At 50.7% G+C, this 25779-nt stretch overlaps 1 protein-coding gene and 1 long non-coding RNA gene across 2 annotated transcripts; one reads left to right on the plus strand and one right to left on the minus strand.

Moving 5' to 3' along the window:
- Nucleotides 1-500: 500 nt before the first annotated feature.
- Nucleotides 501-13490, plus strand: LOC309672627 (cytochrome P450 4B1-like; the record flags this gene model as incomplete). Its single annotated transcript, XM_082484180.1, has 12 exons — nt 501-680; nt 4717-4861; nt 5922-5966; nt 6501-6628; nt 8194-8318; nt 8436-8587; nt 9171-9277; nt 9751-9941; nt 10509-10646; nt 11268-11328; nt 11909-11991; nt 12755-13490. 12 exons carry the CDS (start codon nt 501-503, stop codon nt 12921-12923), a joined length of 1524 nt encoding a protein of 507 aa, XP_082340306.1. The 3' UTR covers nt 12924-13490.
- Nucleotides 13491-13983: 493 nt separating this feature from the next.
- On the minus strand, nt 13984-16162 carry LOC309672628. Its single transcript, XR_014269246.1, has 3 exons — nt 16056-16162; nt 15106-15281; nt 13984-14031 (listed from the first exon to the last, which is right to left on the minus strand). It is a non-coding gene; the product is annotated as an uncharacterized lncRNA (long non-coding RNA).
- Between the last annotated feature and the right edge of the window lie 9617 nt (nt 16163-25779).

Here is a 25779-nt window from a genome sequence, read left to right on the forward strand (position 1 = left end):
ACCGGGGCGGCGCGGCGGAGCCCACCGGGGCGGGGGGGCGGGGGGTGCGGGCGGGGGAAGGCGGGGCGGGCAGCGGCACAGGGACCAGGCGATGCCCGGCACCCTGCCCTCCCTTTTCCCCCTCCTCAGCCCACATCCCCGCCGGCTCCGGCGAGGTGCAGGAGGCGGCAGCGGGGAAACGGCGCCGGTAGAAGAACCTTTCAGCCCGTTTGGGGGTTTGGGCCGTTTGGGGGTTTGGGGTTTTGTTGTCTTTTTTTTTTTTTTTGGCGGGTGAGCGGTGCCCTTTTCCCCCAGCCCCCCGCGGGAGGATGCTCTCCCTCCCCAACAAGCCCCGCCGTGATTTGGCAGCCGCTCGGACTCTGAACCTGCCCTCTCTCCGCCCTGCATTGACTGAAGGCGACCGGCGCCGGGCGGTGACAACGGCCTCCGCCTGAACCGGGCGGCCGGTGGCTGCCTTCGCCCCGGGGAAGGCTGGGTGGCGGGGGAGGGGGGGGATGGAGATGAAGGTCTCCTGGCTGGGGGTGGATGTCTCTCGGGTGCTGCACTTGGCCGCCGTCTTCTGCCTGACCTGCGTGCTGCTGAAGGCCATCCAGCTGTACCACCGCCGGCGGGAGCTGCTGAGGGCGCTGGCCGACTTCCCCGGCCACCCGACCCACTGGCTCTTCGGCCACGTCCACGAGGTAGGGCGACAACCGGGGCTGAGCCGCCCGGGGAGGGGAAGGAGGGAGCCCGGGGAGCAGTTTCCCCGAGGAGCCCTTGGCGTGGAGGGGATGATGCTGGTGAGACTCGGGGCGGGGGCGGGGATGATGCTGGTGGGACCTGTCCCTGTGGTCCAGGAGAATCACTTCTCCTAGTCCCCCCGGCGTTGAGGGAAAGGTGGGCATCCTTTTTTTCTCAGCCTGGCAAACCGCTTGTCTGGCTCCGCTTGCGGTGCCTGGCGAAGGGTGCGCGCAAGGCTGCTGCAAAACGCGCAGTGGGAAGAGGCGGCAGCTGGCTGGCGAGCAAAGAAAGCGGTGACAGAATGTGGCGTGGACAAGGTGGTAACTCAGCGTTGATGCTGGAGGCAGTGGAGCCACTGTGTCCCCAGGGCAGGCTCTGCTGTCACCTCTCCGCTCCTGTGAATGGCGGGGGCACAGCCGACCGCTGCAGCTGTCCCCGAGGAGATGCACGCTGATCCCAGCGTCCGGAGGCATCTTCTCCCCTTTGCCAGCTTGCACTGGCTTCGTGGCCAGGTGAGCCAGACAGGGCATTGATCGTTCTGTGTCACTTTTCAGCCACAAAACACATTAGCATCCCTAACAGAGGCCACGTGTCTTTATCAGATTCCATTAAGGCCATGACTTACCAAGCCTGCATATATAAGCAAGACTTGTTCTGAGTACACATGGCATGGATGACTATTCACCGAGGTATGTGCTTGCCCACACAGATGAACGTGTCTGCCATGGCAAACAGAACTCCACAACTCGTCAGCAGTTTCTCAAGGAGTAACTGAGCTGCCCTGATGCAAAAGGCTTCTCCGTACATGCTAAAGGCTGCTTAAAATCACCCTGACCTCTCCTGGGCTCTGCTGATGCCCTGCCCTGGCCAAATCTGTGGCACATTAAATAACTGGCACCCTGAAAAGTAGCTGGGAAATCTGTAGGGGACCTCCTATGGCTTGTCTCTGTGCCGCGGCAGCCCCAGTTTTCCTATGCTGGATGGGAGACTCAGTCTGTTGGCAACATTAAGTGTGAAGATGGGCCAGTTCAGGGCTTTGTTCCGCTGCCAGTTAAACTTTAAAACTGCAATTAAATAAAGTATGTTAGCCTATTTGTCAGTTGTGACTACGTATCCTGGAATGGGATTTAACTGTGCTGATCGCTCGCTCCCATCGTGGCTAGGTTGTTCACAGCTCGACTTTTGCCTTGGACGGAATTTTTTTTTGAAGAATTCCTGCTTTGCAAATTTGCTGATTAAATGCTGCTGAATTCCCCAGAGCCAAATAGTTCGTTGTGCCAGTGAGGAAACTGGCAATGCTCTGAGCACATGCTGAATACTAAGTTTACACGCACCTCGGAGGAGGAGGACCTGAGAGCTGTATTCAGGGAGAGCGCTGACGTTTCCTGTTGTGTTGATTTAAAGTGATTAATTGCCATTTTTTGATTCAGCTTAGCATCTCAAATATATTCGTCATGCCTTGGGTAGGTGTCCTGGGAATACATCGCTTTGTTTTAAAGCATTCTTAGGTATAAGTCTCTGCTTATCCAAATCCCTCAGTAGAAATGACATTAAAATATCAGGAGAGGTTGTGTAGGACTGTTCAGTCTGACTGCAGCAGCACAACTTAGTTAAAACCCGGAGTGCCATCCCCGAGGTGGCCAAACCGCCTTCCCAAGGTCGCGGTTGGTGGGAAGCAGAGGGGAGCAGGGAGCTACCCCGCGGGCGCAGGGGGGCTGTCGGTCCCTTGGTGGCCCTTTGCCCGCATTTGCCCTGCGTGGGTGGCTGGTGGCAGGGAGGCAGCCTGCTTCTGACTGAGCACGATGCAGCTTCGTGCTCAGATTTCAGCTCCTGTGTTTTCCGTTTCATTTGCTATTGGCACGTAGTCATTAAAAGCGCCTTTAAGCGCCTCTTCCCAGATGCTTTTAGTGTTGGATCCGTTTCAAAACTTGCATTTCAGTGTGAGATCATATTACCTTTCTTCCTTAGACCTGAGCAGGGGTTATACTTTTCTTTTCAAGCCCCCGAGGAAGGAAGAAGTGCAGGTGATGGTCTTTCCTGCAGAGCCTGGTAGCTGCAGCCCTGGTTCAGAAGCAGGAGCTTTCTGTTCCTGCTCCTCCGCAGCCTGCAGGACTTTACACCCTCTGCCCCGGCAGTGCTCAGCAGAGCAGGCAGAGGTTACTCACCTTGGGGGTAATCTCTCCTCCCAAATAAACCCATCCCACCCTCTGCCAGCGCAGGGATGGTTCTTGATAGCACAAACCAAGGCGGGCGCTCCAAAACCAAGGTTGGATGCAAAGGCTTCTAGCGTTAAGGCTTCTGCCAGCGAGACTTGCTCAGCATTTCCCAATTACTTCCATTTATGCTTTCTGTGATTTCGTGACAGGAGGAAGCGCGAGCAGACGTACCAAAGGGACTTTCACGTGTTCCAGTGTCACTTAGCTAAGGGCCCCGTGCCAAGCCCCACTTCTGCTGGCACTGCTGAAGGGGTGGGTGCTGGGGAGGGCTGCCTCCTTTTACCCCAAAACTTGATCCCCTCAACCAGAGAAGTTGACAGTTCTCTTTAGAAAGTCCAAAAATCTTGAACTTGAGCAAGAGAAGTCTGAACGATAGCTTTCTGTCGTACATGATAATCAGATGTAGTGGATAACCGGATGTCATCCTGCCAAATGCGAGAGATGCGTGGGATGTGCTGCAGGGCCCCCCCCACCCCCCCCCCCCCGGCTCGCGGGGAAGGGGGCTCAGCCTTGGTGCACGGAGCCTGGCCGTGCCCCCACGCAGCCTGTGCGGTCCCCTGGCGCATGCCCCGCGGCTCCTGAGCATCCTCTCCGAGACAGGCCTGACGTGGGTGATTATTTGAGTACAAGCCACCTCCCGGGTTGAGAAACACTCGCCAAACTACAAGGTGAGCTGAGGTAACTCAGCACCAAAGCGACTGAGCAAATATTCACTTGACTCGATCAATAGGGTGACTTTGTGGCTCATTTCTGCACCAGTATGCAGATGTAATTAAACTTCAAGCTTCAAGTCAAAGCAGCAGCAGCTATGGCAGCCTTAGCTCACCAAAATCCTTCCCCCCGCGTCTTGTGGCAGAGTAGTTAATAAGAATTCTTACACAGTTTTGTCTCTGTGATCTTTATTTCTCTGCTGGTGACTTTGGATCTTTCCACTTGTTTTTTGGCTATTGTCTGTTTAATATACAACAACACTGGCTATAAAAGCAATAAAACGGTGCTCGCTTTCGAAGAGCAAACCTGCCAGTGTTGCTGATACGTGGTGCTCACGTCACTCCTCAGCATGCATCTTCCAATGACCAGAGATGAACCTTTCTGGGAGCACCAGCTCTTCATTGCCTATTCAGTTCGTTTCCTGGAAATCAATGAAATCTTAATCTGGTGTTATTAACCAATGTCCCCTCCTCTGTACGCTCCATCGGTGACTGTGGTCTCGTTCTGTTGAATTTTACCTGGACACTGGCCTCCTCCACCTCAATGGCTGGAGGAAGCTGTGGCCCAGGTTTCCCCATCAGGAGGCATCGTTACACCGGGGCAGACATAGCAGTGATGCCGTTGGCTGCTGTAAAAGTGCTGCTGTATTTTCTCACGGCTGCGCGGTGCTGGTTGCTCAGCCATGTGCAAATGAGAACATACTTGCATGCCACAAAACGCCGGTGCTGTCTGGGGCAAATCCGAGTCTTCTTTGGGGTGGCCATGGAAAAAAGAGTAGGTAACGTATGTGCGCTAATAGGCACCACCACTCACACGTGTGTTCTCCATGGTTAGGGTCAATTGATAAGGAAGAATAAGGAAGAATTATTTTATATGAGGTTTAAAATTAACAAGCATCTCTAATTTTCATGCTCTGCAAACCCAGAGGAACAACGCCTTGTTCGTGGTCACCTGGTTTTGTGATACAGAAAGACCATGGGCTTTTCAAGAAGGTTGTTTGGGAGATTATTGTTTTTTTTTTTCTCTGAATCTAAGTATTCTTTCTCTTTTTGCTTCCTCACAACTGCAGTTTCTCAAGGAGGAAGAGGTTCTAGACAAGGTGGAGATCTGGGCACAGAAGTACCTATACGCTCACCCTCTCTGGTTTGGGAGTTTCTCTGCGTTCCTGGTTGTCACCGATCCTGACTATGCCAAGGTTCTGTTGGCCAGAGGAGGTGAGGAGGTCATAGAATCATAGAATGGTTTAGGCTGGAAGGGACTTTAAAGATCACCTGGTTCCAACCCCCCCACCATGGGCAGGGACACCTCCCACTAGACCAGATTGCTCAAAGCCCCATCCAGCCTGGCCTTGAACACCTCCAGGGATGGAGCTTCCACAGCTTCTCTGGGCAACCTGTTCCAGTGCCTCACCACCCTCAGAGTGAAAAATGTCTTCCTAATATCTAATCTACTCTCTTCCATTTTGAAGCCATTCCCCCTTGTCCTATCACTACATGCCCTTGTAAAGAGTCCCTCCCCAGCTTTCTGGTAGGCCCCCTTTAGGAAGGCTATAAGGTCTCCCTGGAGCTTTCTCTTCTCCAGGCTGAACAACCCCAACTCTCTCAACCTGTCCTCGTAGCAGAGGTGCTGCAGATAAGATGATGCCTGCAGCTGTGGAACAACAGCCACAGCCTGCAGATTTCCCATGCCGGCCTAAAAATTCGCAGCAAGGCAGGGTTTCACAGAGAGGTTGTCTTGCAGAAATCACCTGCATGGAGAGATATCCCTCCTTCGTGCCGTGCCCTTGGTGCTTCAGGCACAGGGCTGCGGCGGTCACCGGGATCCCTCCAAATCTGGCAGATCAAACTTCCTCAAGTGCTCTTGAAAAGTTATCTTCTCAGCGCCTGACCCCAGCAAGGAGAAGAAAGCTGGAAGCGTTTTTTTTGTCAGCTCAGCCTCCTGGGTCCTACTGTGGTGCCGTGTCTTTAGTGCATCTAGAGAGAAAGGTGCTAAACAGCGTTGTTTGGGAAAGTTAATAATTTATCACACCGTACAGACTTTGGACTACCAATATTCTTGTTTATTCTAGTCTGGCCATCTGCTTTAATCTTTTATATCCCAGCTGGGCCAAACAGTGTTGTTTTGTTGTGAAATACTGATGAATTCTGCAGGAATTCGGCTTCATACCCAACCAAAAGTGTGAGCCCAGAGGGAACTTCTGGGTGCAAACCAGTGGGTTGATGCTACTGAAACATTTACCATTTTATTTTCTCTTTCTTGGTAATTTTTTTACAGATCCCAAGGATAACATCAGCTATAAACACCTTGTCCCATGGATTGGTATGTATTCCCAGGGCTTTGCCTACCAGGAATGATTCTGAAGTTAGTCAAGAATGTGCTATAAATAAACAGCATTGTGCTTGTTCCTTGACGCAGTTATAGCTAAAAGCTTCCTGAAATTATTATGTTTATTAAAAAAGGTACTAGATAATGCTCTTTTTTTGTGATTCAAAGAAAAAAAGTTCAGACATAGTCATACGTACAAATGAGAACCACTTACTTGTCCGTAGTTAGAACAGGGCAGTGATGGGAGAAGGTCAGATTCAGTGGAGGACCAGTGAAAAATGCATCTGTTGATCTGAAATTCTCAGCTCCAGCAGTGACGGTGTTTCTTTTCGGAGGCAGTGCTGTGTGGTTTCAGCGAGCAGGGCTCTGCTTAGCCCAGGGAACCCTGGAGCTGATGGCAAACTGATGAAACACTCTTTCACAGCAGCTCAGACAGATGTAACCATGCTCCCTGCAGGCTGTGTCCACAAGCAGGTGAAACCAGCCTGCTTGTGCCCAGCAAGACCTTCCTTGCTTGTGTTTCCCCAGGGAACGGGTTGCTGATCTTACATGGACCGAAATGGCACCAACATCGAAAACTCCTGACTCCGGGGTTCCATTACGACGTCTTGAAACCGTACGTGGCCCTGATGGCAGAGTCTACTAACGTGATGCTGGTAGGACTCACATCTGATGCTTCTCTCTCTGCCCTGTTTTCTTTTCCCTGATCCTGACTGGTTGGTAGGTAAATGCTGGAGCAGGGTTTTCTTGCTGTGCCCTTACTTACAGCCTGGTAATTGTAAGGACAGGCTGTGTCCCGGTGGTCAAGCTTTCTGAGTCACCACAAATCCCTGTCCGTGAGTTGGAAGGAACGAGCAGGTTGAGCCCCCCTGCAGGGACTATGTCTCTGGTACTGCTTTGGGCTCTGTGGCCAAGATTTGAGGATTAATGTTACTGCCACCCCCAAAGTGTGCATAATCTCAATCCCAGCTGCAACTTCCTATAAGTTTTTATTTTTTTTAAATGAAGAATTGACGTAAATAAAGTTTCATAATAAATCCTGAAAATATGAAGGTTGGAGCAGAGCTATACTGTGACCTAAGGTTAAAGGGTATCATTTGCTGTCAACAAACCCATGAGTGGATTGCAATCCCTGCCTTGCCTAATACACAGTGAAGCCACACTGTTCTATCCATCGGTGCTGGGCACGATGGAAACCAGTGGGAATTACAGGTGAGGGGCACCAGGTTTTGTGCTCATGGACCATCGGGAGTCTGGGTGCTGGATCTAATCCTTCTCCTTTGTCTCCCTCCACCCAACCTCCCCAGCAGCTCCACATGGATCCTGGCTGTTCTCCCTCCCTCTGGCTCCAGGAGCAGCCGTGAGCTGAAGAGCCAGGAGAGCTTTTGCAATGCACACAAGTGCCTGGCAGTTTATAATTCCTTGCAGACAATGCAAAGTGCCTATTGTGGGAGCCCATGCCACCAGGTGGCAATCATTAGATGTGCTAAAGACATAAGTCTGTCCATATAAGCCCTGTTCCCCAGCCTGGTTTCATGCTGTGGGAGTTCAGATGTGACTGTGCTCCTCCTTCTCCTCCCTTTCTCAGCTTTTGAGTCCACTGGTTCCTTACAGCCACAAAGGGACAAAGGATTCAACATCATTTCATGTCTACCAGGCAAGAGAGATGCTATACTTTCTCTAGAGATCCCCTATGGGAAGAGTCAAGCAAGAGCTCCTATATTATATGCTGGAAGGACACAGAGGGAGATGAGAGATGGAGATCTTGAGATGGAAGCTTGCATCTGAGACACCAAAAGCACCAAAGTCATATGTGCTTCTGAGAGAGAGACAGAAAACAGCCTCAATGAAGCCCAATGCCTACATACACTGCTCTTGTGCAGGAAACACATTGCACCCTAAGAAAGGCTTTAGTAACATGCCCCATCACCCAGCGATGCGCCCATCCTGGGGTTCTCCAGCGTGCCCTTGGCCCAGGGTAGGGTGTACCAGGGGTCACCACTGCCAGGATTTGAGAGTAGCAGCTGCCTGAGGCAAATCGTGTATTAACCATCGAACTCTGGGCTTCCATTCTCTGGGATTTTGATGGCAACTAAGAGATCCTCCTCTTTTTTCAGTTTCTCTGGGATGTATCCCTAGCTGACCACTCATTAATCAGAAGGCGAATGCAGATCGTGCAGAACTGTCCCTTGCCTTCTCACTTGTCTCCTTTGCATCCTAGGATAAATGGGAACAGCTGATCACAGACGGGAAACCAGTGGAGCTCTTTGAGCACGTCAGCTTGATGACCCTTGATAGCATCATGAAATGTGCCTTCAGTTGTCACAGCAACTGTCAGACCAACAGGTTGGTCCTGCCTGCCCCAAACCCTGGCAGAAAGTTTGCAGCTCAGAAGGGAAATGGGCAAGTTGCTCATCGTGATGCTCCCAAATTTACAAACTTCTGCCATTCCCCTCTGCCCAGGAAAAACACCTACATCCAAGCTGTCTACGACCTGTGCCTCATGGTGCACCAGCGCCTCCGCATCTTCCCCTACCACAACGACATCATTTACTGGCTCAGCCCCCACGGATATCGGTTCAGGAAGGTCTGCCAGCTCGCTCACGACCACACAGGTATTGTCCGCCTTCATCCTCTCCCAAAGCTTTCCAGCAGGGTGGGTGATGGCTGACCAGAGGCAGCCGAGTTACCTCCTTGACCATGCAGCGATCCTGCCCGGAGGCTCGGAGCCGGGATCCAAGCAGAGCATCAGTTCACAGCAGTGGTCCAATCTAGGCATGAAGCAAGGGGGTGTCACAGCTCTTCAGTTATTAAACTGGACTAACAGAGGAATTCCCCTCTGGGAAAGCTCCTGTTAAATGACCAGAGACTGGTGAGACAAGGGATGGGCGCCGCAGGCAACGCCGGTGCAAGGAATGATTTTCCTTTCCAGGCCAGGCATGATTTTAATGCAGGAGGGGTGGGTAAAATAGGCCGAGGAGTCTGTGGTGAACAAAGAGGTTGGCAGGAAAGGATGGCAATGTGCACGACATCTGTTGCCGTGCTGCTGCAAAAGGCAAACTTGCCTGGGATGCAGAAGCAGACATGTCAAATGCATCGTGGACTGAGGGGTGGTCACCCCCTTGGGTGCCTTAGCGGGGCAGTTTGGCAGCTCAGCATTTCCTGCCCCTGCTGAACCTTTGACTCTTTCTTCCCCAGACAAGGTGATCCACGAGCGAAAGGAGTCCCTTAAAGATGAACGCGAGTTTGAAAAGATCCAGAAGAAGAGACATTTGGACTTCTTGGACATTCTGCTGTGTGCCAGAGTGAGTGGCGAGGAGTGGGTGTGCGGCAGGGCAGCAAGGTCCAAAAGGCCGTCAGTCTTTGCGGGGGTGCCACAAACCGCCAGGGACCCTCAGGGCTGCACAAGCCATTAAGATAAACTTGCCCAGTCCTGCCCGGTTGAGATGGGCCCAAGGTGATCTAGTTTTCCACCACTGAAACGTCGGTAGCATCTGTTGGGGAATACAACACACAGAGGGATTTCATAGTCCTGGTGGTTTAATATCAGGGGGATAAGTGGAGGAAAAAGGCCCCTGAATTCAGTCTAAACAGAGATTGATTTTGTTTATACGTATCCCGGGGGCATCACCACCCCCCTCTGCAACAGCTGAAAGAATATAATGTCCCCTCTTGGGATATAATATCTTTTATATATGTGTCCAGGCCACTATAAGATATATATTTTAATACATATATATATTTATACGGGCCGCTGAAAGTGTCTCTGGGCTGTTAGGATGAGAACGGAGCTGGACTGTCCGATGAGGACCTGCGTGCTGAGGTGGACACGTTCATGTTTGAGGGCCACGATACAACGGCCAGTGGGATCTCCTGGCTCCTGTACTGCCTGGCGTCACACCCTGAGCACCAGGCACGGTGCCGGGAGGAGATCCAGGGCATCCTGGGAGACCGGGAGATGCTTCAGTGGTAAGTTTACACATTTCCTCAGCTGGTAACTTTTTTTTTCCCCATTGCTGGTATTTCTAAGTGGGCAATGTCCTCAAGACCTGAAAGCTAGGATGCTAAAGGACTGATTTGTAAGGTTGCTGCGTGCACAGGGACTTCATAGGATGGAGCAGATACTGCTTCCCTCAGCTAAATCTGCCTCGCTGCCCTTCAGGGCTCCTCCTGCCAGAACAGACATGAGAAAAAAACATCCCAGACCAGGAGGACATGCTGGATGCCATGCCAAGACCTGGGCCACCAACATAGCCTTTTGCTCTGTCCTGTTTTCTCGCCGCAGGACATTGTAGTCATGGCTTTTCACCTTTTACTGTTACCTTGCACTTGAGCTTGTTCGGAGGTTGTTAAGGTTGTTCAGAGGTGTCTTGGTGTCCCCAGCTTGCAGCAGCCCATGCATGGACATTGTGGGTCCCTCCGTATGCCCCAAGGGGGTCTGCCCAGGAGGCTGATGGCCATGGGGCAAGGGACCTCTGGGCACAGGGCAGTAGGGGGAGCATGGGGCTCAACCTACCTCTGCCTCTGTCCTGGCAGGGAGGACCTGGGCAAGATGACTTACAGCACCATGTGCATCAGGGAGAGCCTCCGCCTTTACCCACCAGTGCCTGGCGTGTCCCGGCAGCTCAGCAAACCCATCACCTTCCCCGATGGACGCACCTTGCCAGAAGGTCTGTAAATCCCATTCTCGCTTCACAAAACTGTGCTCTCGGACATCAGCCATGTCCTCGCTGCCTGCCACAGAGCAACCTCTGTGACCTGCTCCTCACCGGCACCAATGTTCAGATAGGACTGTGCAGATGTTGGCATCTCGTTGATAGACGGGATGGGCTGTACAGCAGCATCCCTGTGACATCCTTCCTGCCACCATCACTACAGGGCAGCTGTGCCTGTGCCAAAAGCCCCTTCTCTTCCTGGCCAAGCACAAGCTCATTTTTCTCCCATTTTGATGAACTGCTGGCGCTGGGGAACAGGGACTGGTCCCATCCCAGCTTGGGGTGTGGGAATTGCCCTGTGCTGCTCCATTCCTTCTCTGATTTGGCACACAAGTGGGCAGTGTCAGGGTGGGGACGACATGCCTATGGTGCCAGTGCCTTCCTCTTTTCCACCTTTGGCTGCTTACAACTAAACAAATGGAAAATGTTTAGTTTTCTCGGAAGCCAACGTCAAAATCCTCACAGGTTTCCAGTTGACAGATAGGACCATGATGATTTAGACAGACCTTTGTGTGAGTGGGCTGCAACCTCCCCTTTAGTTTCTTTGTCACTGACCCCTTCTCCATTGCTTTACAGGCAGCATCGCTGCGATAAGCATTTATCTCATTCACAGAAACCCCGCAGTATGGAAAGATCCTTTGGTAAGTTTTCTTCTGCCCTTCTAGTAATTTTTCCCTTTTATGCTGTGCCTCTTTGAATGTCCCCTTCACCTGTTTGCAGGACAGCAGAGCCTCCCCCTTGCTCCTGAGCATCTTTGGCCATGGGAATCTAGAGGTCTCTTCCAACTCTGAAAATTCTGTGATTCGGTGAATCAGACTGAGAAGCAGTTGCTTTGCATTAGTCTCAGCCAGCTGTGGCACAGGGTGGTCAGACAGCAGCGTTAAGAGCTAGGTGCTGCCCAAAAAATAGGACAAAGTGCTCTGAAAGGCCTGTTGTATTAACAGGCAAGAAGATAATTTTTTGCTCAGCGTACAGGTGGAGAATTGAATCCCATCTCCCTGGTTTTCGTTGTATCCATGCCTGGTTTATCTTGGCCACACCATTGCCAGGCTCAGCGGAAAGCAAGGGAATCTGCTGTATGAGTTTCAGTCCGTCTCAAAATGAATTCTCTCTCCAATTAGGTGGTTCAAAAATTATGGGGTGTCACATTTCTGAAGACACCAGTCAGCACTGTGTCCCTTAAGTAATCGCTTTTTCGTGCTGCGTATTCTTCATTTCCAGGTGTTTGACCCTTTGCGGTTTTCCCCAGAGAACGTCTCTGGCAGACACTCTCACGCCTTTCTGCCTTTTTCTGCTGGAATGAGGTAAAGTGTGTTGAACGCTGAAAGAGTAGTGGGGAGAGAAAACATGCATCCCTGGAAATTGCTCAGCCCGAGAAGCGTCTGCTGCTGTTGTAATTGTTATCAGGGAGGCACTCACAGAGCGCTTTCGGAGACCGCCGCCTGCGGTTCTGGCCCTGCAGCTTTAAATAGCTCAGGATCGCATAAGAAGCGTGTGTGCCGCAGAGGGGTTCTGGTACCAGCAGGCAAAATGGGAAGAAAACATCGTTGGGCGCCTCTTGGGGACAGGGAATGGGGTCCCAAAGCTGCTGAGCATCCTGCTGGCATCACGTGGGGAGCCTGCAGCATCCTGGGCTCACCTGCTCTCCTCCTCTCCTTGATGCAGAGACTCCATCCCACCATGCCGTCCTTTGATTTCCCGTTCTCTCCTGCTCCCAGTCCTTCCCTTCGCCCTGTGCTCACCCTGCCAAGGCAAGCACGTTGCACACCCTCCTGCTTGGAGACCCACCACTTCTGCTCCACCGGCCTCTCCGTTGGCTTCCCCATCTCCCCTCCCTCTCTGTGCTCACTGAAAGTGTATCCAGGAGCTCCTGATGCTCCCCCAGATTCCTCCTGGCGCAGCCCATGCCCCTGCTTTTGCCCCCCAAAACACTGCCTGGGACCCCCAGAGCTGTAGAGGGGGAAGGGTTGGGCGCTGGTGTGAGAGGGTCGGGATCTAGCCACGGGGGTTTGCTGTGCCCGGCACCGAGATGAGGGGGTGGTGCTGAGCTGCTCTGTTTCACCCCAGGAACTGCATCGGGCAGCAGTTTGCCATGAACGAGATGAAGGTGGCGCTGGCCCTGACCCTGCTCCGCTTCGAGCTCTCGCCCGACCCCGCCAAGCCTCCCTGCAAAATACCTCAGATCATCCTTCGCTCCAAGAACGGGATTCACCTGTATCTAAAGAAAATCCGCTGATGCTCGAAAACTCCTGCCTTTGCCGGAGGGAGGGACCAAGCAGATGACCAAGCAACGTTTCTCTGGGGCAAAAGGTGCCGGGCAGGATTTGGGGATGAGGATTCCTGATTTCTGTGCTTCTTCCGCCAGCTGATAGCCCTTTTTGGCCTGGGCCCAGGTAGCCTGGATGGCATTGCGCAGGCCCATTGCCATCTGCTCCGCCGGTGCCGATCTCGGAGCAGCCGGGCACGGCCATGCCTCTTCGCTGGCCGTCCCCTTGCCCTGCTGTAACAGCTGGCCTGGCCTGGCAACATCTGCAGCTCCCACCGGCTTCCTCCTTACAAAATCCTGCCTTCACACTCATGTCCTGGCCGAATCCGTGACCTTTCCCAGCCCTGCTCCGGCATTAGCACCTTCCTCAGTGCCTGGAGGTCAGCCCTCCTCTCCTGCAGCAGGGACAGCCCGTGGCAGACCTCTGTCTCTCTTCTCGCACTTAATGCGTCTCTGTTCTGTTGAAAGCACTGATTCTAGTTTGGGCTCTGAAATTCTGCCTAAACTGCAAAATAGTCTGTAATTTTTGTGTTAATAAACCGATAATTATTCCTGTAAGAGCAGCTGCGTCAGTTTTTATTGCTGATGCTTGCCCACTTTGTCACAAATATGGTGTAAAACCCCTTTAGAAATGGGAGATGGAGAGGAAACCCATCAGCAGCAATAGACAACAACTCTGGGGGTGTCCAGCCGTTCCCCTGCCTGCAGGTCTGCAGCCGCAGCCAAAACAGCATCTCCTTCCATGGGCAACCCCTTAACCTGGGTCCAGTGTGCAATCTTCATTTAGAGCTGCGAGGGAGAAGTTCTGATAGTTAGAAAGTTCTTTTTTCTCCCTTTTTTTTTTTTTTTTTCCCTAAACTGGTAAAGTTATGAGAGTTGTATGCATGAGGTACACTGGAGGACACGAGTGAGCTGTGGTCTGCCTCTGCAGGAATCATTATTGGGGTAGAAAGTGTCAAATTGGGAAATCCCACGTGCTGCTGTTGCTATTAGCGTCGCAGTGATGTCGATTGCGGTTCTGGCGTCGTGAGCAGGCTGCTGTACGGTAAGACAGCGGCTGACTTCATACAGCTCTCATCTGCAGAGATAAGGCAGATAGAAAACAGCAGGGGAAACAGGAGGACCTTTGTGTGGGATGCACTGGGCAACACTATCAGCACCACAAGCGCAGTCACCGGTGAGCCCTGTTAGTGGAAGGTTATATCAAACAGAAGGTTTTGTCCAGTTTTAATTTTAAATACACAAAGGCTGCCCATAATAAAAGATAGAGATAATACAAATAACTTGTGTCATCTTTTGCACCGAGCATGTTACCAATCCGCTGCGAATGCCACACCAAAGGTGTCCTCAGAACAGCTTTAACTGAGAAGCTGCAAAAAACAGGCCAGTGTATTGTGCAAACAGGGTTGCCCACGCACCTCCTCTGTCACGTCACCTGTACCTCCTCTAACCACAGCTGTACCCACAGCTACCGCCAAACCCTCCACAAACCCCTCCTGTGTCCTCTCCGCTTACCTCCGTACCAGCACATCCAGCCACCGTGGGTAAATCCTGCCTGCCGTGGGGTGCTCGCTCGGCCAAACAGCCTCCAGAAGACACATCTCACCCAGCTTCACTGCCTACCTCCATACCTCATGGTGCTCCACTCACCCAAGCCACAAATTAATCCCTCCTATCAGCAAAACCTCCAGGTCACCCTGCAGCAACTGCTATGAATCAGTAATATCCCATTTCAGAAGAAACGGTAAAAGAAAGAAACCGTCTGTGCGCGTGGGTAACACGAAGGGCACAACTGTGTCATCCAGCTTCACTCTGAATTCAGTCAGAATTCTGTTAAGCCTGAGTACACAAAAAAACACCAAAAGATTCCCACCCTGCCGTGGATTCGCATCCATAGCTTGCAAGGAGAAAAACTTGGCTCTCTCCATATCCCGGAGTAAGTTAAAGGAAAGCAGTGATTTATCTCCTCCTGATGAGGCCCCGGTCCAGGAGGAAAGCAGTAAATACACCTGGCTCAAAGCTGTTCAGCTGCAGCCTCTAGTGATATGGCAAGTCATAAGCTGATAAAAGCCAGTTTCTTCAGATACGCTCAGTCATTTTTCAGGGTCATTGGGTAAAAGCTTATGGGGTGAAAGCTGCAAACTCATCTCACCTCGGTTGCTAAACCAGGGCTGCTCCAGCTACGGCAGCCGAGGAGCTGCCTACCTGGGGTGATGCCAGTACTCCCATGTGAAGCCACAGTCGTCCTTGTACGCTGAACAGACCCGGCGTGGTGGAGCTCAACGCAGCAGAACCATGCAGAGCCCCGTCACAGCAACTGCAGGAGGGCTGTGCGTGAAGCAGGAATGGAAACGGCTGTGTGTGAAAGGACTGGAAGCAATAACGTAGTGCAAAGATTGCAAAAATGGCCTCTGTCGACGACTAAGGACACAAGTGGCAGCAGTAAAACTGGTGAACGCTGAGGGAAGCATTGTTTACATCAAAGCAGGTGGCCCCCGTGCCAACAAGGCCACAGTACAGACGACTCAGCAGCAGAAGACCTGTGCTCTGATTGTAGGAGGATGGAGCAAGGTTGTATCGCCTGCACCCGCCAGGTCCCTACCTTTAACGGATTGTAACCCCTTAAATTACCAATTCAAGTGAGATCTGGGCCACAGATTGTGAGCTAAGACCACGCAGACCCTCCAGGAGAGATGAGGTGTCGATCAAGCCCCTTTCCTTTCTCCTCCTGTGCTGAGACCTGAAGCATTCTGTGATCAGACCACCACAGCCAGAGACTGAATGAACAAAACTGCCCTCAAATGGAGCCAACCCTGGAGTGTGACCCACCAGAAACTCCTTTACTCCTTATGCCCACGGAAAATGTACCCACGGGAACTATTTTGCAGGACGCTGGAAATACGCAGACATCCCACCAGTGGGAAGAGGGGCAAATTACAAGCGCAATTTAAAATTCACAGTTTGCAAAGGACAAAGGATTTAAAGCTAAAGAAGGGCTTAGTAGCACCAGACATCTGGACTGAGTGCCTAAGTTTGATGTCCAGGACCATGCAGAGCGTAAGCCCAGTAGGTGGGAGGACAACCTTCCACTGTCGTCATCACCTTGCCAAAGCAGGTGGGAGAGCATCTGCCGGACCAGGCAGTTCACGCATCCTCAGCACCAGGAGCCGTCGGCAGTGCTGGAAGCATCCCCCAGCCTCGTCCCTCCTTCACGCACCTTCACGAGTCCCTCCCGCTTATTGAGAGCGCTACGGCTGCCTGGAAAGGGTTTGCAGGGAGACCCACTAGTTTTTGGGTCAAAAAAAAAAATTCGATCTTGAATTGAGAATTTAAAAAATTAATAATTTTTAAATAAATAAAAATAATTAAAGAATAATTTAAAAAATAAAACTTACTGCATCTTCTCATTGAAGCATATGAATAGAGCTTGGGAAAGTGGGGAGCTCAGGGGCCAGCCTGAGCCCTCGGGGTTACCCCATATCTCTCCGCTGGTCTGGGTGGATAAACAGAGATCTCAGAATATGGCAGATTATTTTAGACACCATACTGTCTGGCAAAACAAAGCCTATGGAAAACAAAAAAGCATCAGGCCAAACTTCAGCCTAACCCAATTATTATTTTGTGGGCTCAAAAGCAGAAGTGATTCAAAATGTCATTTCTGTTTTCAAACTTTGAGTTCCTTTAAAAACCAGGACTTTTCAGAGGTAAAGTCTCCCAGGAATAAAAATATTTTCTGAAGAAAAAAATCAACAACTTGTTGAACCCCACATTATCATCTGCATGATGATACTACTGCCTTCCTTTGTCACGAATGCTTATAAATACTTAAAGGGAGGGTGCCAGGGGGATGTGAACAGTCTTTTTTCAGTGGTGCCCACTGATAAGACAAGAGGTAATGGGCACAAACTTGAGCATAGGAAGTTCCATCTTAACATGAGGAAGAACTTCTTTACTTTGAGGGTGGCAGAGCACTGGCACAGGCTGCTCAGGGAGGTGGGGGAGTCTCCCACCCTGGAGACATTCCAAACCCACCTGGACGCCGTCCCGTGCAACTGCTGGAGGTGACCCTGCTCTGGCGGGGGGTTGGACAGGATGACCTCCAGAGGTCCCTTCCGACCCTGACCATCCCGTGATTCTGTGAATTTCGCCAAAAGAATAAACCTGAACTTATAATGCAAAAGATGTATTTTGAAAATACATTTCAGCTTACGCGTAAAGGCAATCCTTGTCAAACGGCAGCCCAGTCAGCACGCAGTCTTAGCAGTTGCTCTCATTTGCATACATAAGGATCAGGACTCTGGAAAGCAAAATGAAAATAAGATTTCTCAGTAAATGTGCTTTTCCATGTGCTTTCCCGTCTCTATTTCCTGCCCTTCAGCAATGTTGGCTTTCCACCTGTGCCAGGAAAACCGAATCCCGCTTCAACTTATTTTTGCTTCCGAGCTAATCCGATTTATTTCGGCGTAAGCCAGCTCCTCTCAAAGAAGCAGGAGCGTCGGCACAACGGTGCGGCAGCCGCTTTGCAGGGGATGCTCACTGCGGAGGGGCAGCCCGGGCGAACGCCCGCACGCTCCGGCTGCCTGTCCCCTCTCCGGACACGAGGTGCGGCTCTTGAGTTGAAATCAGAAATCTCCGGCAATGGAGAGAGACAGAGAATGCTTATTCAAATGTAAAATGCTATAAAATTACGAGATGCCGCAAGCGCTTGGGAGGGCGGTATTGGGATTCAAAAATGTCTTGATAAATTAAAAAAAAAAACGCTGAAGTGAATGGGATGCGAGTCCGTAAGCACAGGCACGAAGCACAAGAGCGAGCACAGCCGTTGCACTAAACCGAGAGGGGAAATGACTGATAGGCAGCAATCTCTCCAAAAGGTATTTTGTAGATATAGAGGCTCACAAAGCTGACGCGAATCAATAATATCCTGCTGTTGTAATCAAAGCAAACCCCATGCTTGGATAGATAAATACAAATATTTCTCAAAAATTTTTCATTTGCATCTCCTTTCACTAGATGAAATGAGACAGTGTCCTTCAACCCTGTTTGGAGATTTAAGCATAAAGGCAACTTCATTTACTCCCAACCGTACCTTGCCTACATATTCTAAAGTAGAAAATGAGAAAATTTTTAATCAAAATAGCTGGAGTTACTAGAAGCAAATGACATGCATCTCTATATTAGATTCAATTTTCTTTTAAGATAAGATTTGAAAACAAAATACCATCTAAAAAGGAGCGGATGGACCTTGGCATGCAAATGTGAAAGATTAAAGCAAGCACATCTGATGAGCAAGAGCACAAGCCTGAAATCACGGCGTACCCACTGAAAGGGAGTAGGTAAAAGGGGCTCAGACTGGGGGAACTTGGCATAACAGTCCTCGTGTAACTAAACGGCAGCTGCTACACTGCATTTAGTAGATACAGATTACATAGCATAAAGAAACCCTAAGGTTTCTTAAGCCCTGACAAAGGGTACCTGGGAAATCTGCATTTTCAGAGGTTTTAAGAGCAGCTCACCATTTTTGCTGCATAATCCAAAAGCCTAAAGAAGGCAATGAATGTGGTGTAAGGGCACAGCAATGTAATTCCGGTCTGTTTTTTGGAAGCAGAGTGAATTGGGGGTAGAGGAAAAGCTGCACTGCTGCTTTCCCAACTGGATGATCCAACATGTGCGTGGTCCTGGCCCCGGGACCAAGCAGCCAGGCGGCTCCTGCCTTCACCCCGCACAACCACTGGCCCCCTCGTGACTTTTAGGATTCACTACAAATCTGCCTCTCCATATCTGAAGAGGAAAAGGAAAGGTGCTCTGCAGCATTCCCATCCGCTCCGCATTGTGCCTGTGGCTTCTTCCCCCTGCAGTCACATACCCAAACCAAACATCACATCTGCACGCAAAGCTCCCCTTGGTGCCAACACCCTCCGAGGCCAAGAGCTCGAGTCACTCTTCTAAATAACGCTGCGCATGGCAGCCCAACTCCTGTTCTTCCCGAGCCACATGGACCAGCACTGCATGCCAAGCCAGGCAGCCTGCATTCCACATCCCGCATCCCGCATCCTGCATCATCCCGCATCCTGCGTCCTGCATCCCACATCTTCCCTGGCTGCTCTGCTTTTGAACGGGCGAGCTGGGCTGAGGCTGCAAGAGGGCTTCTGGGGCAACCGTGTCCCAGTGCCAGTGAGCCAGATCTTTCCAGAATGTAATTGCTGAGCGCCTCCCCCCACTTACCCTCCCCTCCTAGATACTAGAGACGCGGCAGTAATAAAAAGACCCGGTCGCATGAGATGTATAACTCAGAGCAATAAAGACAGTCAAGGACTAGATGCAGAGAGCTTACCTCATTCTTTAATCCTTCCCTACTTTCGCTGCAAGGGTAATTGCAAAGATGATGAGCTGACCTTGGACTGCCTGATTCCGACCTCCAGATAACTAATTTAACAAGAGTTCACGCAAGAGGCCATGTGGGGTGCAACAGGATAAGTCTGTGTTTCGGTTTAAAAGATCTAAGATTTTTCTCACCGCTACGGCTCAGTCTTTCGATAACGGCAGCGGAAAGACGCCATCTACTCACGCAGTTATTCCTTTCCCCACAAAGATTGTCGTTAATAGCTGTACAGCCCGTGGAGGGTACCCGTCCATTGCAGTCCGGTGGTGGTACTTACTTGTACGCTGCCAAGAACGACGGGAGCAGCAGAACCAGCGGCGAGAGCAGCTTGGGCGCACCGCTGAGGGATGCGGTCCCATGCCGCTCTCTGGCCAAACCTATTATCAGATGGTACCAGCAATTTCCATCGAAACCCCTCTGGGATTTTACACTGGAAACAGCTTGTAAATTAAGTAAGTCTTGCAACATATTTGTAAGGCAGCTGCATTAAATGCTTCCAGACATAAATTCATCCTCAAGACATGTGTGGTCAGAGGGGATCCAGGCAGCTCACATTACTCTGGAACACTTGCTGGGCTCTTGCCGTGATTTCCTCATATATCATGTGTTTGGAAGCTTGAAACGTTATTATTTTTTTTGGCATTACAGCTACATTTCATCTGTCAGCACTAAGCCCTGCAGGAACACACAAGGACAGATGGGCCTGGACTCTTCTTCCTATCCAAATAAACACAGGCGCAACCGGGGAAAGCGGCTGCTGCAAGGTCACACTGTGGGGCAAAGTACCGATTTGCCACCTAAATTTCACCTGCTCAGTAAACCGGTTCTTCCTTAATGAATCCCAACAGTATGAGTTAAATCGGTGAGGAAGATCCTCTCCTTCTTCTGTTTAGGTGTCTAAATTAAGTGGAGAAATTCCCAAGAGCCTGAAAGCAACTTCCAGAGCCTGATGTGTCCATGGTTGTGGTACGGGATGGGAATTCTTCGGTGTAACTTTTTCTTTTACATTTATGGCCTGACCTGTCATGACATACACTGCCATGATGTGGCCATCCACAGCATCGAGCCAAATGTGCAAAGGCTCTTTGGAAATATTTGATGACCTTCCAAGTGTCCTTTAACACCCAACTGTAGTTCTGCCAATCTCAGATGTCCGGAAGGTCAAGCCAAGACTCTGTTTGTTCTGCCAACCTCCCCAGACCACTCCAGCTATCCGGAGACTCTTGTAGCTGCTTCGTCATGCTGAGTTCTTATTTCAGAGGCTCCTTACTTCAGCCAGGATGCCTGGGAGCAACAGGGCTGTAGGTTCACCTGGTGCTAAGTAGACCGTTTCTGGCCTTGTCCCAGTCCTGTATTATGACCAGACCAGTGTTGTCCTCTTGCACTTTTCTCCACTTGTGGCTCTGTGCCTACTTCACTTTCTCTTTTGAACTTCCATAGTTTCTTCGCCTGCCAAAAACCCTGAGTTACCAACCCCGGGCTGTGCTAAGGACTGTCAAACCCAACGTTCATGGCCTCTCTTGCCATGAAATCTCTGAAATATGTGAGAAAGGCATTTGTCTCCCCTACACCAATGAAACAGAAAATGCAGAGGGTGGAGGCTGGATTAGGCACCCAGTTTTGCTATTACCCAAGCTCAGATTTGTGTTCCAAATCCCCATTAATGTGGGTTTAGCCACTCTGTCCCCTATGTCCCCTCCATAGCAGCTCAATGCTTGACATCTCACTTGACCTTCAAGACTACCCATATCCCCTTGGCTCCATGCTTAACAGTTGTTACTGGTTATTAAATAACCACCAGGGAGCCAGATGGGTAAAAATCCACCCTGCTTGGTAACCCATGGTCAAACCTATTGTCCAGGGACTTTGTCACCAGTGAGAATTTCTGTGTTATAAAAGTTTCATCTGACACCATGCCAGTGATTTCACCACCCTGGTCCCTCCACCTGTGGGCCTTGGGGGATTTTTGAGTTATTTTGTAGGTGATTGCTGAAAGGTACCAGCTGGATCCAGGTCAGATCATCTGGTAATTGGATAAGTGCCACAGAACACCCCAAAACATCTCCATTGGTGCTGATCAAAGGCTCAACTCCCAGCTCCTTCTGTGTTCCTTATGTGGACCTTGTAAGGCACCCAACTATACGACATTGCTGGATTTATGAGTGTGCTGCAGGTCTTCACACGAGGGACCCACAGCAGCAATCCCACCTTTCGATGTCCTCAGCCCTATAGATCTTCCCTTCTCCTCCTTCTTATCCACAGTCACGGGCAAGGCCAGATGAGAGGCCAGTTGTTTATGGACCGTTTCCTAGAGGGGGATCTCTGAAAGAGCCTAAAGGCCATTTTAGAGCTTGTCAAGAGGAAAAAAAGCCGGGAGGAGGGACAGCTTATAGCAGGGTCCACGATGCATTGGAGATGGGGAATGGGGCCTCTTGTAGCATACGCCACTTGAACTTAACTTCAAGTTAACTCCAAGCATCATGGCAGACCTGTCCAAACTCTCTGTGACCTCAGCTGATAATGAGATTGCTCTCCTCACACCCTTCGCCTGCCCAGTCTATTTAGGTCAGCCCCACATTTTGAAGGCAGCTTGCAGAGTCGTAGATCTGACTCAAACAGCCCATAAGTGGCTCCTTGTGCTGCTTGCTCATCCTTCTCCTCCTCAGGTAGGCAAGAAGCAACAGCAGGAGCTTCCTGACCGTCTGTAACTCACACACTTCCCAGCGATCTGGCCGACCAGCCTGCGCTGCCTCCTCTCCTGATGGGAAGTCCATTAATCATGGTGCTGCAGGACAGGTGGAGGATCACAGGAAGAGCAGGAGTTAGCAGCTGTGCCTCCTACACCTTAAATGGCTGTGAGGTCACTGGAGTCAGGTGCTCCTGCTCAGGAGTGTGGTGTTGTCATGGCAGATTGGGTCCCTCTTGCTCTGGCTACAGTCAAAGTCTTCCCTAAGAAATGCCTAACTTGACAGACTGCAGCCTTCTTCATCCTAAAGAACAACCTTTGGCTCCCCTCTGAACTTTCACACAGATCCAGTTAGCTTGGCATAACGAGATACACTTAGTCTCATAAAGATGGCCAAGTGTGTGAAAAGCTAATGGTGTTCAGCGCCTGCCAGGGATGTTCTCCAAGGCAACACAAGGAGACTCAGTGTGTTCTTTAAATTCTAAAAATGTTGATGGATGTGACTGTGATGACTTACCAGGCTCCGGCCCAAAGGATGCAGCATGTCAGCAACGATGATGGGGAGAAAGCAGCATAACAAATGCCAGCCAGAGGATATAACTCCTCCTTCCACTTCTTCCCAGTCTGAAGAACTAGAGGTGCCATCTTAAAGTAGGTTACAGGGGCCCGGTTCAGGGGACAGTCACGCTGAGCAGCTAACGGAATGTGCTAGGACAGGGGTCATGCAGCCAAAGCACCTGAGTCTGAGGAGATAGAAGAGATTTTCAGCTGCTGTCGTTGGCTCTTTGCAACACACCTTCCCACCGTGCTAACAAAAGCCCAGTGCCATGCAGACAGCTGTAGTGTTGGCTGGGTCACCTTATCCCAGCTGAGGAACTTATGCAATCATTATTTCTAGGGAAATGCAGAAGAACTTTAGCGTTATAGACAAGGTTGGCAGATTAGCAAAAGGATATTTGCAGCCCAGGAACAGACTAAGAGTAGATCATAGAGTTGATGTCTTTCAAGAGAAAGGTGTGTTTCTAGAGAAGTCTTCTACCACCAGCATGAAGAAGTAATGAACAGACCCCCTCTTCAGCCCAAACTTTAGCAGGCATTGGGGCACACGTGGTAGAACATGGCTGTCAGCCAGCTGACAAGCCAAGTGCCTTTTGCGCCTTGAGTAGCTGCGATGGCAGGTGCCTCAATGTCAGCATTCTCGTCCCATCTTACATGGAAATGTCCAGGCTGCCAACCTCAGGATGCAAACCCAGAAGTGAATGAGGAGCTCTGGAAACATTGTCACTGCTGGAGCTGGAGACCACTGTTAGAAACTGCCACTTCCAACACATCACGCCCAAATGTTTGCAAAATGTCACCGCCTGAAAACTAGGTGATGATGCACATGACAGAGACCACGCACCACACCAGCTAATGGCTGCAGGGGGATCGATGTTCACCCAGAAAATCCACAACTGCACTTCCAAGAGGAGACAGAAGCAGTGGGCTGCACAGCCAAACATCCCTCCAAGGGACCTGAACCCACCAGGTGCCTCTGTGACCTGTTCAGCTGGAAGGCTGAGCCTTTGTATGGCACTCAGCACCTTCTAGCTGCATGGCAGGGAGGACAAATCCTCTTCCTTGCAAGGACCCACAGGTGGTATTGCAGTGCCTGTGTTGGACAGAGGTTCGGGCTGAGTCTTCCCGCTCCGTGCGCTAGTTTTACCCACCCATGAAAAGAATAAAAAAAAAGCCATGCTGAATTAGGTTGCACGTTTCAGCAAGAGAATCTGCACGGGTCCAAAGTAAAACTGTCCCAAATGCCCTCAGATGGGGGGTGGGGGTGTTATCCTGTGAGCTCCCAAGAAGGGCTGAGAGCTCAGAGAAGTTGCCTGCGAAGCTTTCAAGTGAGAAGGGACTTGTTTTAACAACACCTCTTGTCGAGCAGTGGCGTGCACCACACCTAAAGCGTTTCTGCAGTCTGTTGATTTTTCTCTCAAGGAGTGCAGGATGAGTCCAGCTTTCGCAGCGGGGCACCTTCCCATGCTACACCGAAACTGGCACACGCCGTGACCTTCAACTTGTTTGCAATGAGCAACGTATCACGACGGATGAGCAATGCATCTACAATACCTCGCGCAGGTTCGTAGCAGCCAGACAATCTAAATGTCCCTGCGACTGAAATATAAATGGTACCATCTGTACCTAGGGCTTTGTCTTTGCAATCATTAATTAACGAAGAGGCCACATACCAGCTGAGGGAAAAGTTACTCACTTCACTAACTTTCAGACGTTTTTGTGGAGTCAGGTAATTCCCAGACAGTAGGTCTTGTAAAATATTTTCATATATTCTTTCTGTCTAAAAAGTTTAAATATATTTCATTGAGGCTGTGCAGATTCACTTCAGCCAGCAATCTCCGTATCTCTGTCACTGTCAAATGGATACACCTGGACAATGAATCCCAGATAAAGTACTAGCAGAAAACATGGGTTTCGATTGGCCATGGCATAATTTAGACTAAAAACTAAAGGAAAGTTCCCAAATGTCAAAAGAGACGCGTTGAAGAGAAACGCACAAAATTCAGGAGCCCCTGTGTAGCAGCCCATCAGACTACCAGGTTCAGCAGCCGATGACCCGTTTGATCCTCATAATATCCCGACATCCAAATGGGAAATGATTTCAACACATCTGGGGATCCTCCTCTTTGCAATATGCCTGGAAGTCATCCACACGCAGCAGACTTCCAGCCCAAGTCCTCCACAAACTCTGGAATTCCGTCCAAGCCATTCCAGGCTTTTGCGCCTACGGGATGTGAGCCCAGGTAACCAGCAGGACCTGCTCAGGGATTGCTAGAAGGGGTTCTACCTTGGGAACAACAAAGCACCGCACTGGAGAGGTAAATGCGGTGATGCGCAGCCTTTTTTGAAGGGTGGTGAGGCGCCATGTAGACAGGGGAAGGAGGGCTCACCAGGACTGTAGAGTGAACATGACATTACCATCACGCCACCCTGTCAGGGTAGAAGTGCCCTCAGTTTTGCTGCGGCTCATTTTACTGTTCTGCTGCTTTCCCTCTCCTCATCTTATCTATTGATGATGGTAATTCTTCTGGGCAGCAGTTTTGTCTCCTGGCTTGTCTACGGCAGAACCCCTTGAAGAACGGGGCCACGGTCCTTTGTGTGCTGATGGGGTTATGTCCATTCTCTTGATAATAGCCCGTCGGTGCTGTGTGATTTTGCAGTCATTCAGAGCACTGCTTTTACAGATGAAGGTGGCTGAATCCATCCAGCCTGTGTGTCGGGCAAAAGTTCCTCACTTCACACGGGTGGATGAACTGCTTCCAGACCTGAATTTGGCTGAGGACAGGGCAGAGCTCAGGTAGAGCGTGAGCCGGGCTACCTCTTATAACTTCATCCACCTGGGCACGGATGACTTTGAGCACTCTTTGCTGGGGTGGATGGGACTTCAAATAAAGTAGCAAATATATACAGATTTTTTTTGTTAACAAGCCACCTCCATCCACAGGTTGCTGGAAGCAGGTCAAAGGGTGAGTGGGAGCAGCAGGCAAGTGGGCTGCCGGCCAAGCTGACGCATTGTTTACCATGATGTTCCTGCTGTTATAAATTGCTGCCAGCAGCACTTCACCAGGCTCAGCTCCAGCAGAGCAGGAGGGAGGGGATTTTTACCTGCACCCAGCTCCCCGTCGGGCACAAACGCGGGAGGAGCAGAAGAGGAGCAAGCAGGAGAAGGCAGTACCAGGCATCCCGGACGCAGGGCCAGC

The sequence above is a fragment of the Vanellus vanellus genome (assembly GCF_965231255.1).
Source record: "Vanellus vanellus genome assembly, chromosome: 5".
Classification (NCBI taxonomy): Eukaryota; Metazoa; Chordata; class Aves; order Charadriiformes; family Charadriidae; genus Vanellus; species Vanellus vanellus.